This window comes from Heptranchias perlo, chromosome 11 (genome assembly GCF_035084215.1).
Source record: "Heptranchias perlo isolate sHepPer1 chromosome 11, sHepPer1.hap1, whole genome shotgun sequence".
Taxonomy (NCBI): Eukaryota; Metazoa; Chordata; class Chondrichthyes; order Hexanchiformes; family Hexanchidae; genus Heptranchias; species Heptranchias perlo.
In genome coordinates, this window is record NC_090335.1 from 27,222,255 (window position 1) to 27,241,717 (window position 19,463).

The 19,463-nt window shown below is 43.5% G+C and overlaps 1 protein-coding gene across 1 annotated transcript in view; it reads left to right on the top strand.

Annotated features, from left to right (window-relative positions):
* The first annotated feature begins 475 nt into the window (after window positions 1-475).
* arhgap31 (Rho GTPase activating protein 31) overlaps window positions 476-19,463 on the top strand; it is a 95,598-nt gene continuing 76,610 nt past the window's right edge. The window contains exon 1 of the mRNA XM_067992744.1: window positions 476-1,097. Coding sequence (XP_067848845.1) covers window positions 995-1,097 — 103 coding nt within the window. The 5' untranslated portion in view covers window positions 476-994. The remainder of the gene's footprint in view (window positions 1,098-19,463) is intronic.

The following is a 19,463-nucleotide window of genomic DNA, read 5'->3' on the forward strand; positions in this document are numbered from 1 at the left end:
TCAAGTTGTGGATAGGTATGAGAAATCTCAGTAAGTTATCCAGAATAAATGCAGACATCTACATTATTAACAAATCTGTAAAGAATTTCCTTTAAAAAGAACATACAAAGTTTAGGGGGAAAAACATGTTGTAGGAAACTTAACATTGATTTGATTTTGCATTGGAGCCCTAGCTTTAAATAAAAACATTTTGTGACTAATACTGTACTTCAACTTGCTGGTCATGAAATAAAGCATTTTTAAAGAGTAATTAATTGTGTTAGAATAATATTATTATATAATTATACCTGTGTCATGACATTTTGGTATTCAGTTAATAAAAACCATAGGACTTTTTTTTCTTCTGTGTGTGTGTGTGTGTGTGTGTGTGTATATGTGTTTTGAAACAGAGACTTTGCAACAGGATGTGGTTTAGCACTGAGCACCAAGCCTGGCCTACACCAGGTTTCCTGTCAGGCTGTGACTATTAAAGGCTGGGGCCGTTATCTCCCTGCTGTCAGGCCCGGCTAACAGTAACGCTTGTCCGTAGTGCCTCACTTCCTTGGTTTCTTACAGCATTTCCTGAACACAAATCGATAAACCATTGACATGCTTTGGAAGGGGAAAAAACTTTTAAGAAAAGCACAGGAAGCTGATGTTTAAAATCTCAGTCTCACGGGCCCAGAAGAGAGAGCGAGAGAAAACTCCAATTTTTTGGACAAATTTGAAGCTGTATAAACTTCCAGAATTTGCTGCCAAGAAGTGCAATTATCTCTTGTGAAAGGACAACCAAAGGATCCTATCATTTCTTTTTGCCCACAATGTGGACTCTGCAAAAGTCATTTTCTATTACTACTTACTGACTAAACGTCGTGTCAGGATGTAAGTCTGCACTGCCTGTTGGCTGAGGCAGATTCGCTGGGATTTTGTTTTTTTTTTACTGATGGTTGTTTTCAGACAGCTCTCGTGGTAAAGCAATTTGAGACAAAGATTATTTAAGTCATCTTGTTCACCCATGAAGAACAAGGGAGCAAAACAGAAAGGAAAACGGAAGGGTGCAAAGGACACTGCGTTTGGTTGTGACCTGGGCGAATACTTACAGAACTCTGGACAGGATGGTAAAGTAAACACTTATTATGTTTGACGTTACTTTTAAAAGCTGCTTCTAAGGGTGTCTTGTTAATCTCTGCACGCTACTAGTGTTTCTATTTCTGTTATAAATTTTGCTGCCATGTAATCGGCAGCCCGGTGAAAGAAGTATTTATTCCATCAGCTAAATTGTAGCAGCCCTAACTTGGAAATTGTAGAAATTTAAATGAAGCATCAGTGGATCCTTTGTATTTTACAGTCTGATTATAACACCAAAACATGGAACTTCAAAAGAATTTCCATGTAAGTCCTGTACATTTGCAAGTTTCACGGTCACTCTCATTTTCATGCAGTCAATTGGCTTTGAATCGTTGCCCCTCAGACATTAAAACGTTCCCCAATACCTCACCGCTCCTTTGGCAACTCTACAAGTTCTTGGTGGAACTGCATTAACAACACCTCTCATAGTCTATTCCTTGTACTATGAACCAGCATGACAACAGTTATCGAATAAAATGTACATACAATTCAATGAGATACAACAACTAACACTCACAACAAATATTAAGTGGCAATGTGTCAGACAGGACTGCTACACTCATAGAGTCATTTCTAGTGAAAATGGTTTCGCTAACACTATGGTCTGAAGTCAGTTGTTAAATCAGGCAGGTAATCAGTCAGGAGGAGAAATGGTCTTTTCCACTGACAGTATATGACAGGGATGACAGGGGAAGGGTGGGGGGAGGTGATGGGGAACTTCCTGCTCGATAGAATGCTCCACTGTAGTTGCTAAAAGAAAAGTGGGAATTGATTTCAAACTACAGGTTGAAATCATTGGCCAGTTCCCAAACAGCTGGCAAACAGATTTTTCTCAGTGACTGCATGATTCAACGATGCTACAAAGGAGACGGAAGGAATTTCATGGCTGGAAATTCTCGGCTGTTGGCAGGTGGAAAAAATAATAATTTCTACGAAACCAGGGGTTCAGACGAGGTTGAAAGCGGCTGTGGAGTATAGTGCAGGGAAAGAAAGGCTCCTCGGATTTCTTACAGCAGGTCGCATTCTGCTTTAGAAATTCTATCCTGTTTATCAGCATCAGCTTACCATGTCCCCACTGATTGCTAAAGAAACAATACCTCAAAAAAATATACACACACCTCTAACGACACATATTATACGTAACATTCATGATTAATTAGCTATTGTTCAACTTGAGTTGTCATTGTTTGTCCAAAAGTACAAGGAAGGACCAAATCAATCTGCCCCACTGGTTGGAGAATCACTGGAGACTGCTTATGTCATCACTTTGCCAGCACGAGACTTTGCTTCCTGTTCATTTTGATGGGAAACTAAGCTTTTTTTTAGATTAAACTTCCACACGTTTTTGCCTACAGCTCCTTTCTATACTTGTGTATTGGGCCTAAGTGGTGTTGCACTATATAAATAAAAGTGTTTAGTGTCTGATCACTGGTTCATGTCCGATTGCTGATGGGTGGTCAGGGAGGTTAAATCGGTAGAGTTAAATCTCCCTTTCGTTTGCTCATTTTAGCGAGGAAGTAGCCTTGAATAAAGAGAGATGAACTGCCGGCAGCGAGCATCAACGTATTATTTGTTTGTGTTAGTGCTCAGAGTATTCCTACCCCTCCAAAAATGGAATAGAAACATTAGTCAAAAGTTCAGGGGGAAAAATGCTGCTTTTAAAGGCTTGTTAACAGCTATTTATGAGAAATTTGTGCTCAATTGTGGTTGGAAGGGGTGAGAGGGAAGTAATTGAATGGTGAGTACTTAACTCCAGTTCACACCTGGAAGTGATGGGGAAGAAATTCAACACCATCAATGCCTGTTTTCTCTGGGGCATAAAATGAAGTTTGGGGAGACCAATTTTAGTTCACGATCTGCCGCGCCCGATCTCTCCTGGAAATGCACTGGATGCAATATTGGAAGCAGGCGACTTTTAGGTGTGCGGGGCACCCACCAGAAACAGGCCTTGGGCACGTTGCATACACACATCGGGGTCCTAATGTCTGTTGTATGACCCGGATTGAAATTGGTGAACAAACGGGTGGAGTTTGTGCCACGCCGGCAGATTTGCCCCCCTGGCTCCACGAAAATACTGCAGGCCAGTGCTGGCCTGAGCTCACCACCCTCCCCCCTCCCTCCCATAGGACATACAGGCGGGCCAGCTCCGCGGCGGAGCCGGACGATATTGGTCAGGCCCCGACCAGCGGGCTGCGTCAGGACACCTGACTGACGTCCAAAGCTCATCGGTTTAATTCAAATGCTGGAGTTACTGTGGTCTCATTGCTTTTGGCCACAGCATCTGCTGTCACATGTGCATGGCTATGTAATGACCCGGATTGAAATTGGTGTTCAAACGGGTGGAGTTTGTGCCACGCCGGCAGATTTGCACCTCTGGCTCCACAAAAATACTGCAGGCCAGTGCTGGCCTGAGCTCACCACCGTCCCCCCTCCCTCCCATATGAAAGAGTACCATTCGGTTGCTGCTGTCTGGTCCACTTATGACAATGCCAGAGAGCATCTCGTCCTCACAAGACCCATGGATCTATCTAAACGTAGAACAGTTGGCAGATATGAGGTCTCTGGATCCATTACTGATGGTTGCCTGTGACTGTTCCCTAAGAGAGTTGAAGCTGGCCATGACTGCTTCTTGGAGTTTGGACATCATAGCCTCTATAGCAGCAGTGATGTTGTCAATGTGTCCTGTGCTTTGTAACTGAGGCCTCCACCGCACATATCACTGGTATTGTGACATGCTCAAAACAGGCCAAACTGCAGAAAACCAATCCTAAAAGACATTGTCTATCCAGATATTGAACTCTTGTACTCCGTCCTGTCCACTTCTCACTGTTGTCTTCCAGGAGACAGGTGACTCCTGAGTATGGAGGTCCTATCCCAGCCTTTTTGTGAGAAGCCCACTAAAGTCTATATCCACATGTAACTCAGGAGAAGTATGCAGCATCCTGCCGTGTACCAATTGGCTTCTCATTGCCCATCATCAGTGGTACCCATTCATCATCAGTGCTCTGTTACTCACCCTGGCTTTCTTCTTTCTCAAAATCTTCTGCATTTTGTGTTTCTGTGCTGCCGTCTGTTTCCAACGAGGGTAATGACATTTGGTAGTGCACTGAGAGATACAAATTTGTTTCAGATCGAAGACGAGAGGTTTGTCCTTGCTCAATGAAGAGAGCAGATGGTACATTCTGAATTAGTAAGCACACTTATCCATTTGTCATCACTTGCACTATCATACAGTGAAGCACAATTTATGTATGTGGAGGCATTGATGTAACATATCATGCAAATCCTAGTATATCTGAATAACTTGGGATGTTTCACTGCATTAAAGGCACTATGTAAAGGTAAGTTGTTATTCTTACTCTTCTCCAACCTCTGAAGGCTCCAGGCCTTCCAAGCTGACCCTCCAAAACAACTCAACAACAGCGTCCACATAAGGAGCATCCTGTTCCTTGTCTGGGGCTCCACCAACTGGTTCACACTGCGAAATCTGGATGTGTGCCAATTTAGTCTTTTAACATGAGAACAATTCCTTCCTGCGGCACATTTCCCTTGCCATCTCCTTGCATGTTTAATGTCATTTACACAATACTACTATTTTCTATTATTTGCTACGTCCTCTACTAACAGTTCTCTCCGTGAGCACAGTACATTTGCATATATCTTTAACAATCCTTTTTCTTCAGGCCACATAACTCCTACTTTACAGTGATATTCATATCCTATCTTTGTGTTCTCTCTCAATGCACAGAATTTCTTATGGATCTGCTGCCAAGTCCTGATAGTCATGAGGCAGTGTTGACCATACCTCTGATATCCTGTCACATCAGTTGCATCTTTGCATTGTTGAATCAAAACCCACTCATGTCATTTCATTGCAGTGATGGCCAGTGGCTGATATCTAACATGGGCTTTTTGTACTTGTCGTCAATCATTTTTCACTCTACGGCTAAACAAAGGAACCTTTGATACTTCGACTAGTTAAGCTATTATTAGCTGCTTGAGAAATGTTAAAGGCTCGTTACTGCAATTGCTTTGTGAAGGGCTGTATCTTTTTTTTATTTCCACGAATGAAATAGCCTTCTCTGGAAACACGTTGCTAGACCACGCCTTCCCGCAATTTTGTTTGTGGTTTTTTTAAGTTTCTATGAAAAACATACATCTTTCTCAAAATAGAGATGCTGGGAGACCCAAATCTGAGTTCTAGTTTGATAATTGCATTCCCTTACTGCGCAGTAAAGTTGTTTGTCATTAGGGGGAGACTGAGGGGTGCAGTGGGTTAGCCTTTCCTGTCCTTCCAACTCTGGAAGTAAGGTTTAAATCCAGCCCAAACCAGTAGAATGAAAGTCTCTTCTCAGTCCCATGTAAGGGCTCCAAATGTAATGGATTTGTCTCAACCCACATTTCATTGGATTAAGGCCGATAGCACAACAACGCCTCTCACTTGGCATAAACAGGCTCTAAACTGAGAGGTCATAAGGACAGTTAGTTGTGAAATATAAACATGTCACTCTTTGGCAGTATGAGGCGTTGTTCTGAGAATGGGTTTAACCTGCATTGTTGGGGCCAAGTAGAGGAAGCTTTACTCCACATCTAATTCTGCTAACGTCCTCACTCACCTTGATGAGCACAGAAACTCGCCAATATAACCCTGCCTTAACTGCTTTTATAAGTGGGTCTTTAGGGGCCCCTTTATTAAAACTGTTTCAGAATTAGACAAATAAAGAGCAGCCTGCACAAATCTATGTGCTTGTAGCGGAGATGTACTATTTTCAGCATTATTATAGAGAACCACAAGCTCCTGTGTCCCTAAGATCATCGAGGCTTGAAAGTTATGACTTAGTCCCTTCAAGAGATTAAGATTCCTGTTTTATTTTGCTCCTGTCATCCAGGAGATGCCTATGGGCCACTAGGGACACCTTATCTGACGTTTCACAAAATTTGAATGTGTTGTGACAATTCCTATAACAAGATTCAGGAACATCTGAACAATGACAGACAGGAAATGACCCTCAGGTCCATCCAGCCTGTCCCAGAACCATGCGATCTCCTGCTGAAACATGTTGAAAGCTGTGCCGTTATGAAGGCAAAAATATAATTTATTTTTCATCACTCGTGTCTGGAACAATCCACAAAACGCTTCCAATCTAGCTTTTGACAAAAGTTCCACAGCTGTGAGTTCTCCACAGAACTCATTCACAAAAAGTCGAGGTCTGCAAGTTACTTTGCAGAGACTCATAAAAACATGGCCTATAAATTCGGCCGTACAGCGCCCATTTTTCAGGTGCTAGCCGGTCTATTAAGACCTCAATAAGGCGGGAAGGAAGCATGTGCACATTTCCAGCCGGTGGTGCACTGCCCACATATTGGTACAGGAAAAAAAATAGGAGTCCAGGGCCCACGCCTGAAACAGGCATTGGGCCCTTTGCGGGCTTAACGCCTGTTTGAGGCCTCCACTTCAAAATTGGTTTTCCCTGAGGCAGCTGGTGCCCGTGCTGGCTGCACTCATTAAAACCAGCCTTGCGACTGCCTTTGGCCCACAAGGTTAAGTTTTTGGAATTTACTCGCCTGAACGTGAAGCCGGGAGGAACAGGAATGTTCCTCCCAACCCCACATTTAAAGAAAGCGGCCCTCCACTCCCCCCAACACAGCCTCCAATCTTCCCTCCCGTCTCTGATGCTCCCCCCTCACCAACACCGCCCCCCCCCACCCACCCCCCCATGGCCTCCTAACTCCCAACCCATGGATTCATTTACCTGAAGGCTGCTGTAGCTCCATGGGAATGAGGCCCGAGGGCCAATATTGGTGGGCTCCTCAGGCCTCACCATTCATTATCGGGGAATATATCCTGCACCCTCCTCGTGCCCATTGCAGTGGTCAGATTGTTTTGTTCACATTAGAAAACCTTGGTAGAATAACTATAGATGAAAAATGGTTCAATCGTTTCATATTTCAGAAAATATTGACGAAGAAACGTTTTGGAATCTCAATCCTCAGAGGGTTCTCTGTCATTAAGAAGGCTGTCTAGATGGACCGTATGCAGTTACAAATGATAGGAGTCATTAATTTTCCCTGCATCCCCCCCTCCCCCCTCCCCTCTTACAAGGAGGTCATACTAATTCATTGTCAGATGGTAATCTCCCAAAATTTTATCCTCAGGGAGCCCCAGGTGTTTTAATGTGGCTGTTTCAGCTCAGCAACAGCAATTTCGTCACCAATGAACGGACGGCCAGGCCTCATTGCGTCCCCTCAGGACCACCGCTCTGATCAGGGAATGGAGTGAAGGAAGAATATTTCCCAATCTATTGCACATTTTATTCAAATAGATACCGTGTCACATCATGTTCAGCCAGTGGGGCTGGCCGTCGTGTGTTTTTCTCTACATTCATTCTCAGGATGTGGGCGACACTGACAAGGCCGGCATTTATTGCCCATCCCTAGTTGCCCCTAAGAAGGTTTTGGTGTGCCTTCTTCTTGGACCGCTGGTAGCGGTTTGATACAACTGAGTGGCTTGCTAGTCCACTTCAGAGGGCAGCTAAGAGTTGACCACGTTGGTGTGGATTGGGAATCATATATTGGTCAGACTGGGTAAGGACGGCAGGTTTCGATCTCTAAAGGACATCAGTGAACCAGTAGGGTTTTTACAACAATCTGATAGCTTCTACTGGTCACTTTTACTGATGCCAGCTTTTTATTTCCAGATTTTTAAAACTGAACTCAAATTCTCAAACTGCCCATGGCGAGATTTGGAACTCACGTCCTCTGGATTATTAGTCCAGGCCTCTGGATTACTCGTCCAGTGGCATAACCACTCTTAACCCAGCCAACTGCGCTCGTGCGGTAAAAGCAATTGGATTGTGAGCTCGGTAGGTGATTTGAGAACACACGTCAATTAGTCATTATACTTTTCCAGACTCCTCAGAGCAGCCGCTACATTTAAACCCTAGCGTGGAGAGATTAGACTGACCACAGAGACCATTCCACAGGCAATAACCAACTGGAGGAGGAGGAAGGGGATGTTCTGTGGGAAAAACCAAATGCTAAAACAATCACTGGCATGGTATTCCTCATATATGCCCACTTGGTCACTGATGATCCCAATTAGACCCTGTACGTTCACTGATCTGTAAGTAAAAATCAATTCACTTTTCAAGTTGCTTTAAATTGCTTCAAACCACTAATTATAATGGTTTTTAAACAGAGTTTAAAACTCAGATGTGACAGTCAGTCAAGCCAGCAGCAGCAGAATATTTGTGCAGATCCATTCAGGTTAGAATTAAAATCTGAATGAATGCTCCATGTTGCAGCACAGGGGTTTGATCTACCACAAAGTACCTGCAGTCAGCTCTGGTAACAGTGCTAAGAAAAGAGCTTTCCAATCCTCCAGGCCCATGGGATGAACCAGAGAGCAAGGAATACAAGATCAAAAGGAACCGGGTAGCCTGAATGTCAGATTTCAAGATTCAGAGATGGGTGGGAGTTTGAACAGCGGTAAATGGAGTACATGTATTTAGCAGGTACCTACTGCAATGGGGGAGACTGCACTGTACACACCATCTTCAATCATTAAGGGAGGGGCAGCAGCCAGAGGCAAAGTTCAGAATTACAATTTGAAAATTAAGCAATATAAATAAGACTAAACATCTGAGGTATTATTGAAGTGGTTTTGCAATAAGTCGTTAAATGGGAAGTGTGTTCAGCTGAGCTGTAACGCAATCAGAAATGTGGTGAAAGGAGAAGGCCCAACTGTCAGAAACGAAAGTTGCGATTCGGGACTTTCAAAGCTCATAGATCCAAGTGACACAGGAATCCACAGCCGATTCTAAAAGGCACAGACTTCCTCGGAGAGGCCTGATCAACAACACAGCAATGGACAGCAATGAACATATCCGAATTCCAGGCTAAATTCTCTTGTTAATTAAAGTCTGAGTTTCTTGGGAATATCAGATGCTTTTACAATTAAATTGGGGTTGTGGGGAGTAGCAGTGGAACATTGACCTATGATGTCTGTGAGCCACTGTCCCCGATTTATCCTTCTTTCTTTCATTACTCCAAATCAAGGCCTGCTGAAGGCCAAAGGCCCATCATTGATGGTTGAAAGGTGGGGTATCTGGCTGCATGCATACTGCTGCAAGTGGGAACCCAACAGCAACTTGTGAGACCTACAAAGATCTGGGTTTTCAATACCATCAGGTCTATGGAGGTCTCCTGCTTTATGTCAGAGAGAGCCATCAATAGCAGGAGTACCGCATGGTCGTTATCAACAACACTCCTTCAGGATAAAGGTGCCAATTATTATAAAAGGGTTAATGCCTTCACTAAAATAGTGGATGGATTGTAAACCAGATGCATTATGTGAGCATTCACTAACATTGCCAGCAGCTGCAGTTATTCTTGTTAGACAGCGGGTTGTTGATTACTGTAACAAAAACAAAATACTGCGGATGCAGGGAATCTGAAATAAAAACAGAAAATGCTGGAAATACTCAGTAAGTCAGGCAGCATCTGTGGGCAGAGAAACAGAGTTAACATTTTAATTCTATGATCTTTCATCAGAACTGGTGATTACTGTAACAACCCTCTTGTTTCTTCTTTTTGTCTTGTATATAGAAATTTTTCAAAAGTAAACAATTATAAAGTACACCAAATACTGACCTACAAATGTTCTCATTAATGTAGTGATGTAGAAAAGCATTTGAAACTGTTAAGGGATTCTGTATTTTACTGAGCCTGAGTGGTATTTCATCACAATTAAAGATGACTTGTTTCCTGCATCAAGAAGGTTCCACAGATTCGGAGTTTGCTGGTCTACAAAATGATAGTTACGGCAGCCTGTCCTCTCCTGGAGCTTGAACATTACATCACAGGCATTTTTCAGATAAGTGCAAGGCAGGCATTAAAAAGCTGACAATGTGGACACGAGCTGGTTTAGGATTAAGGTTTGGGTTTAGGTTTAGCACCCAGCTTGTCACTCATGTCCAGTGGTCCCCATGCCCATTCTCAGCTGGGTTGAAAGCAGAGTCTGCATTAGAGAAGGAAAATGGCAATCAATCTCAGAAAGGTTGATTCCCATCGGAAGAGACGACAAAGAGCGGCCAGGGGTTCGGCCCAATAAGGGCCTCAGGGCCTCAGGGCCTCAGGTCTCCCTGCCCCCAACCCTCCTCCCCCCCCCCACCGGAGGAATAGGCAGGTGGCACAGCAGGGCAGGTGCCTCCGTTGCACCTCTACAGGCGCAAGGCACCAAGCCCAATTATTGAAATGGCGGCATCCTTGTGATTTAGGACAGGGTCATGGCGAGGCCAAAGTGACAAGCAGAAGTCTGGTTCCACTGCATTTCCGTCTCCCTGAACGAGTTCATAGAAATTCCAGGCTCTGATTAGGAACATGATTGCACTTTGAAAGGATAAGCGTTGACTGAAGGGCATTTTTATGCTATATCGGTGCAGCCAACAGAGAGAGACCTGGTTTACTTCCACTGACTGTACTCCACAGTGTAAACAAGCCCAACTCCCTTGTCCCATTGGAACTGCAGACCCAGTGAAATGTGGGTCTGTGATTCCGCCATCAGGATAAGGGAGCCGGTTGTAGCAGTGGGAATGCAAGGAGCTGCCACACGAATCTCAGTCTTCCACATTCCGAGCGAAAGAACTGCCAGATAAAAGCATCTTGAGATGATAAATACCGTATAAAGTATGATGGTCCTCTGTGCTACTGGGTATAGGGACCGGTCTGTAGAGAGCAGCTGGCCTGGGTTAAATAGTGGAGATGAATGGATGAATGTTTTGAAGTTCAGCCTGATTATTTTGGGGAATTGGGGATTACTTCACACAACTTTTCCTTGCAATAATAAACAGGCGGGTAGAGTCTACACGGCCTGTGAAAGGAGCAAGTCCGTTTGATCTTTTTTTCTGTTTCCCTGTTTTCTACGGCCTAATATCTTTTGTTTCGCTACATGGGCCGTGCAGCTCCCGAGGTTGAGAAGTCTCCATCTATCCCACTCTTGAGCTGCTCTCCCCCAGTACAGCAGGGTGAGGGGTGGAAGCAGTTCCCACCATTTGTGGTCAGATTTTTATTTTCTATGCACGTGACTAATGACAAAACAAATATCCCAAATGACTATCGTTCTGTTGTCTCACAAAGAAATGATTCAATTCACAATCGAGTATCAGTCATTCAGCTGAAAGTTCACACCCCCCTCCCCAAACCAGTGACAAAATGTCATGTTATAAGCTGTGTTAAGTCTAAGTTACTGTGTTCAGTCAGGAAACACCTTACTAGCGCTCATAAAGACCTCAGTAGGTGGTCTTTGTATTTACTCAGTGCACTGGAGCAATTAATTGCCTTTTAAATGCAGCGGTTCTGACATTTATCACTTTAATAAAATCTGCTCTCTAAGACTTGGACTTGAATTCAAGTCAGTTGTCCTGGATATGCAAGGTGGAATTACCTGCGCCCCAGAGAAACGTGCAATTGGGGTGCAAAGCAAATACCCCGGTGTAAAATATCAAGGAAAATTGGGCGTAAGTGAATTAATCACATAATTACGCTACGCCCGAATTTCCTATTACTTTTATGCCCATCTATCGACCCATGCGCCCGAACGCATCTCGGTTCATTTATAATGGCTCCGCCCCCAGGCTAAAGAGCAGTACTCGCAAATTTCCTGCAATTACACTGGTTCAGAACGGATTCAAAATGACGCCCAGATTTTCAGGCGCACGGGCACACGTTGACACCTTAATCAGGTGCAAATCAGCATTTCCAGTAAGTATTGAAACCATTCTCGTCCTGTGACTCCTGCCATTTTCCAGTCCTTTTGAGAAATAAAAATGGCCGTTTTGCTGGCTGTACCCCTGCTTGCCATTCTCCTGGAGGAGGAGGAACAGGAGGGAGAGAACCAGCGACTGGAGGCCCGGAGAGTGAAGCACTACCAGCAGAGACACCACCCTGGACACAAGTACCCAGTCCGGAGAGTGTATAGGCCTCAACTGGCATTCGAGGAGCTGTCTGAGGAACTGACTGCGACAGCTACACTTTACAAAGTGTGCAGTCCCCTGCACAACTATTCCACAATGGAAGGTCTGGACCGTGATACAGGGGTGGGGGGGTGGAGGGGGAGCCAATTAGAACAAAAAGTCCTGGACTGTGGGAGCCAGAGCCAGAGCCGAGGAATGTGGCGGTCGGGGGGGGGTAGGGCGGTCAGGGGGCAGGATGGTCGGGGGTAGGGCAGTCAGAGGGCAGGGTGGTCAGGGGCAGGGCGGTCAGGGGACTGGGCAGTCAGGGGGCAGGATGGTCGGGGGAAGGGCAGTCAGAGGGCAGGGTGGTCAGGGGCAGGGCGGTCAGGGGACTGGGCAGTCAGGGGGCAGGATGGTCGGGGGAAGGGCAGTCAGAGGGCAGGGTGGTCAGGGAGCAGGGCGGTCCTGGGGCAGGTTGTGGCGTAGGCTTTTACCCAATGAGTGCTCCCTGCAGAGGTCATTACCAGAAGACGAGCCAGGCAGGGCTCTCTTTAACATCAAGGATTGTTTTATTACATAAAATGTTTCATATGGTTAGTAAATTTTAACTAGAAATTTAACAACTAAATGCAAATATTTTCTGAAAAAGTTAAATACTGCTTAGACATTTGAACAAATTCTTACAGGAAAGCCAATAAACCTTAACTAGACTCTGAGAAACGTAGTTTAATTACAAAGAGTGTTTTATGGCAACGTTAAACTCTCTTTAGAGATTTGAACAACTATTTACAACGATAAATCATTAATCAACTTTAGGAACCGTTGAAAACATGAGATAAACTTATGTAAACTTTAGCAAATGTTACATCTTTGGCAAACTTTGACAAATTTAAACAAAGATTTAACCTCTTTGGCCCTGATTTTAAAGCGAGGGTTTGGGTATGGTGAGTGTGAGGGGACAGCGAAACAGGGGACTCTGGGCACATGGAGGTCCAGCCATAAGTTTTCTCTGTCTCCCACCTGAATCTGGCCAGATCCACTACCTGGCCGGCAGGCAGGAGCGGGAATTCAGCGGCAGGAGGCCGCAGTCGGGGAACCGTGGGAACAAATTCGACAGTCAGGTACGTGCTGAGGGGGGCTCTGGAGGTGATTGGGGAGAGGGAGGCTCTGGTGGCTATCGGAGGAGGGGGGGTGAGCCTGGGACAAGGGAGGCCCAAGGCATCCTTGTGAGGCCTAGAGGAGCTATGGGGAAAGAACAGGGGTTGGGGACTAATTGGATAGCTGTTTCAAAGAGCAGGCATGGGCACAATGAGCCAAATGGCCTCCTTCTGTGCTGTATCATTCTATGATAGGTGATCACTAGAGACAAATGATCATCGTAATCGTTCACCCATTCACTAATAAGTGTCATTTATTGTTATTACCAGTCCGGTTCCATGACATCAGGTGAAGTTGTGTAGTCAATCCAGCCAGTTTCGACTGTAGAACCTGATGGAACCATGGATCACTTAATAAGGATCAGTATTTTCTGAGTTAAATTCAGAATAATGGCGGGTGGGCTGAGAGTTCTAAGGCTATAATTCAATCCAGGAATCTCAAGGATTGTGATAGTGTGGGTTCTTTTAATCAGGCACCTGGGATAACAAACAAGTCATTTACAATAGCGCAAAGACATTCCACTCCCCATGCTTGCAGCTCAATGCTTGCTCCAAACTGCCTACTGCCTAACCCCTGAACGAGCAGAATATATCAGCATTGTACTATAACTTGAATAATCCTATCACAGCTCATAATTCAAGATATCACAGCTCAAGTACTCCAAAAGTCACCAGCAGAAATCGCACAATCAAATTGCAACCTTTAACTTGCTCCGTAACGTGTAGTTTTTGCGTCCAACACAAGCACTTTGCGGAAGGGATAATGGATTATTCAGAATGGCATTCTCAAAACTGGTTCGACCTTTACTGAAAGGGAAGCTGATAAGATGCCATTTTATAACCAGTCACTATGAAACTTGTTTACCTGTGTGTGCATTTTATATGTTTCTGCTTCTGTATCAGATGCTCGATAAAGGACTTACATTTAAAATACATTGGGTCTGATTCTAGCACAGCTTTATGTTGGATGCATCAGATCCCATTTAATTTCCTCGATGCCTCTGCTGATACGGGTGACCATACAGAGCAGAAGGACCCAGGTTTGATTGCTGGGTCTGCGCTAAACTGAACTCAGGAGGGGACAATCAGCCAGGGTTCCTACTCCCGATTGCTATCCAGTGGCCCTGACTGGAACACAAGCACATGAGGACATCAGATAAGGATTGGGATCATGTGTGGCTGTGATACTCTCTGTAGTCAAATAGTCTACCATATATAAAGCATAGCCACTTGTGCAAAGTACCAGAGATCAACCAGTGCCTGTCCAAACATATTAGGGTTAAGCCTAAGTCAGGGTGAGGGATTGGAAAACCCCCCACAGAATTTACTCCAACAGCATTAAGGGTCTCCGGGCTGCGATTTAGACATTCCTGCTCTAAGTGAAGCAAGTATCACATCATTTGATCACATCATATCCCACCTCCCCCTTAGGCCTGCAAAACTTGACAAGGAACTGCTCCAGAGGTTAATAATAGGACCTCTCCCTCTCTATAAAAATAATCCTAATCTCGCAGTGTCCCCCGTTTGTGAGATTTTTTCTTCACCCTTCAGCTCTAAATTTTTTGCGCTGGAAGTGCGCGCTGATAATGGCACGACAAGGTCAACGGGGTATCTGGGACCTTAGTGAATGATGGGACCAATGAGATTTAAGGATAGAGAAAGAAACCGAGGAACGACGGAGAAGGCAATAGGGTGAATTAGAGTCAAATTAGATACAGAAAGAGAAATAAAGAGAAGGAAAGAAAGATTGAAATGAGAGAAAAAAAGAGACAGAAAAGAAAAGAAACAAATTTCCAATTTTAAATTTTAAATTTTAAAAATCTCCAAGAACAATTTACTACCTGCAGGAGTGAGACTTCACAGTTTCAATTGTTCCCTTTCTGGCCAGGAGAGGTTGAGCGGCATTGCAGGAACATAAATCTCGTCATTAAAAGGGTCCTTACATCATTAAGTACCAGCCCTAACTTTCTGCAGTGAGTTGAATTTGTTTTAACAGCGCAAATGCAGCAATTTCTTGACCCTCAGGGGCGGTTGACGACAAGCTCCTGATTTTGCGAGGCTAACGGCAGAGCAGCGCAAATTGTCCAGTAATTTGTGGTGATTTGTAATTCACAGAGTATCTCTTCCTCATCACAAATTGCTGTGCAATTTACACACTAATAACGGCGTGCACATTAAACTCACTGTGTTTTCGCAGCAAATTCTGGGCCAATATTATCTGTACCCTCTAAAGGACAGAGCACAACCGTGAATATCACCTAAGGTTTTAAATGTAATCACCAAAAAAATGAAGACCAGATGAAACTCCTTACTTTGCGGTGACATCTTTTCTCCTATAAAAATCAGAACATTTCATTCTGGCCAGTCTGACAGGTAAACAGATCCCCATATACATTATATTATTATATCCACAGTGTATTACAATATCACAGGCTGAGCATGGAGTCATAATTAGGCCTCACTGGTACTTGGTAGTAAAAGAATTTAGAAGTCTGGGACTCAGTTTTCCTTTTCTGTGTAGAGGGGGCAAGTATTAATGAGACCATTTGTCCCAAGTTAGCGTTTTGTGTCTTATTAACACATCTGAATAGTTTCCTTGTTGCTTTCCTGTAACATATTAACTGTATTTCAATCCTTTGCTAAATCTGTCATCAGATTTCTGTCGTTAACACCAAGTCCACTTGTGGAAAGAGGCTGGCCAGCCAAATAAACTAAAGAGATGTGACAGAGACATGATGAAACTTCCACTTCCCACTATTAAACCAGGCATTTGGCCTTCCACATGGGCACTCTGCAGTGTGCTCATTATCTTTTTTAGGACACAGGTATGTGCGAGTGTGAGAGTGAGTGAATGTGAGTGTGTGTGTGTGTGTGAATAGGAGTGTAACAGGAATTCTGATTCTGTTGACATTGCAGAGCTCTCTCCAGTGACTCTTTCCTTTGGTGATATTTGCAGCCTACGAAGGCAGCAGTGTTGGTTTGTTTACTCCTCCGACATTAGGGGCTGCCGTTGGCAGCTGTATGGTAATACAAACATGGTAATGGCTTGACGACAGAAGACAGAGGGTGGTTGTAGAGGGTTGTTTTTCAAACTGGATGCCTGTGTCCAGCGGTGTGCCTCAGGGATCGGTGCTGGGTCCGCTGTTATTTGTTATTTATATTAATGATTTGGATGAGAATTTAGGAGGCATGGTTAGTAAGTTTGCAGATGACACCAAGATTGGTGAAGAAGGTTATCTGGGATTGCAACGGGATCTTGATCAATTGGGCCAGTGGGCCGATGAATGGCAGATGGAGTTTAATTTAGATAAATGTGAGGTGATGCATTTTGGTAGATCGAATCGGGCCAGGACCTACTCCGTTAATGGTAGGGCGTTGGGGAGAGTTATAGAACAAAGAGATCTGGGAGTACAGATTCATAGCTCCTTGAAAGTGGAGTCACAGGTGGATAGGGTGGTGAAGAAGGCATTCGGCATGCTTGGTTTCATTGGTCAGAACATTGAATGCAGGAGTTGGGATGTCTTGTTGAAGTTGTACAGGGCATTGGTGAGGCCACACTTGGAGTACTGTGTACAGTTCTGGTCACCCTATTATAGAAAGGATATTATTAAACTAGAAAGAGTGCAGAAAAGATTTACTAGGATGCTACCGGGACTTGATGGTTTGACTTACAGGGAGAGGTTAGACAGACTGGGACTTTTTTCCCTGGAGAGTAGGAGGTTAAGGGGTGATCTTATAGAAGTCTATAAAATAATGAGGGGCATAGATAAGGTCGATAGTCAAAATCTTTTCCCAAAGGTAGGGGAGTCTATAACGAGGGGGCATAGATTTAAGGTGAGAGGGGAGAGATACAAAAGGGTCCAGAGGGGCAATTTTTTCACTCAAAGGGTGGTGAGTGTCTGGAACGAGCTGCCAGAGGCAGTAGTAGAGGCGGGTACAATTTTGTCTTTTAAAAAGCATTTGGACAGTTACATGGGTAAGATGGGTATAGAGGGATATGGGCCAAGTGCAGGCAATTGGGACTAGCTTAGTGGTATAAACTGGGCGACATGGACATGTTGGGCCGAAGGGCCTGTTTCCATGTTGTAACTTCTATGATTCTATGATTCTATGATATTGGTCATTGTTAGGAGCACAGAAAGACTTGGAACAAGTGTTCTGAGGTACCAATGGGGCAAATATAGATTTCCTGTTGTCTAGCACATGCTCCTGCAACTCTGGTCCAACAAGCGATAGTTAACTGCACTTCAACTCTATACACAAGCAACAGCATACGGAAAAGAGAGAAAGAAAGAAAGAATAGAAAGATAGAAAGAAAGAAAAGAAAGAACATGCATTTATATAGCGCCTTTCACGACTCAGGACGTCCCAGGTCCAGTTTAAGGACTAGCAACTCTTGTTGTGTGGTTCCAGTAATGATTTTATAGATAGCTGACAGCCAGGCCATGGCTCTTTGACATTGTAGAGGGGGAACTCTAGCATGGAGTAGGCAACTGTCACCAAATTCTCTGGTGCGTGTGGCTTTAGGTTGTACTAATCTGATATCTATTTAAAATGTTATTGTTTTAACAAAGGCAGTCTTAGAGAAGCAGCAGAGAGGTCCTTGTTGCCTTTAAAACCGAAGTCCACAGAACCATCCAAAGTAAACTTTTCACCTACTTACCACTTTGATTAAAACAATGCCTTTTTCATTCTTACACCCAATGGGAGAACTTTATTGTGTCAAAAGTATTTTTTTCCTGTTTGGCTTTTGCAGTTCTTTCTCTTTATAAAAAAAAATCATGTATTTGTTAAGTTTGTGTCTAATGCTGTGTAGCAACCTATAGTATGTTTCCTTAAAATTCCATGTTTTCTATGGAATGATTGTTAACCTTTGACACTTGCTTTGGAAAAACAATGGACTGAAGTTGGACTTCTGACAAAAAAGCCTCCTTCATTTCCATGTGTTTTTTTTTGGTATCCTTTGTGCAACAGGATAGCGTTTGGAACTATTTGATTAGCTACTCCGTGATTCTACCTAATTCACCCACTGTAAAACATATACTTTAACCTTTTTGTCCTCTTGATTTGTAAATTGTTAAAAATAAATTAGCTGTGTATAACTCCTTCCAGTTGAATTATGTCCTTTGCTTCAAGGTTTCATTAATACGTTTGGCCATAAATAATTAGCTGCCCTCATTGGCAACATCAACGTTCTTCCCTCAAGGCATTACCTTGTGATGTTCCATCTAAAAATATCGTACAGGAAACTCTTTGAGAGACTTCTTATGTTTCTGGGTGGTTCTGATGTCAGTAGCAAATTGTGGGACTGCTATGCTCAAAAGGCTGTCTCCCAGCTGTCTGTTTGATTTAAAACATTTTGAGGTAAAAATCCTATTGTGCCACTCCTGGTGCATGTGGGAAGCACATATCAGGATTCCCAGTCCGTGGTTTTGTGTCCATTAAAGTCAATAGAAGGAAAGCTACACTGGGAGTGCACACTTTCACGATATGCAGTCCTGGTGTACATCACGAGTGGCACAACAGAATTTTTACCCCTTAACTGTGCTTCTATTGTGACCATTTCAAAAATCTCCTTGGTTCCTATTTTCCATTTTTTGTGGAGAAAATAACCTCTTATATTTTTAACAACTGCCAAGCAAAATGGCAGTTCTGCACAATTTCCCTGGGAGCAATTTAAAAACAAAACACACGTTTTTTGAGCAATGTATTGTTTCTGAAAGGTACATGGTTTTTAACCCCAGTTATCTCCATGGAGGCTTGTTTGTCAAGTATACATTTGTAATTTCTAAAAATATTATTTGCAGGCCATATTTAACAGATGGAAATAAGCAATATCTTACGAGTGTGAAACTCTAACAAATGTCTGAGATGATCAGCTGTACTGCTATTGTGAACAGTCTTATTTATGTAGTTTTTGTACTGTATGACATATGTTGATCTATACGTGCTGTACTGCAGAATCATTCATAAAAAAAACCTTTACAACCTGTCCATATAAACCAAGAGTTTTGAAGTTTTCAGTGTGGGCTATTTTTATTATCATACAACAGAATGCTAGTAAGTCAAATACAGAAAAAATATAGAATACAGAATTCTCGAGACACAGTGACCTGCCCCAGCCCTAGACAGATATCTGATGATCTCAAGAACCCCTAGGCACATGGATCCCAGATCGAGAACCTTTGACATAAACAATCACTAGCCAACCGGCAATGTCACCATGGTTACACTGTGGTGTTTTTTC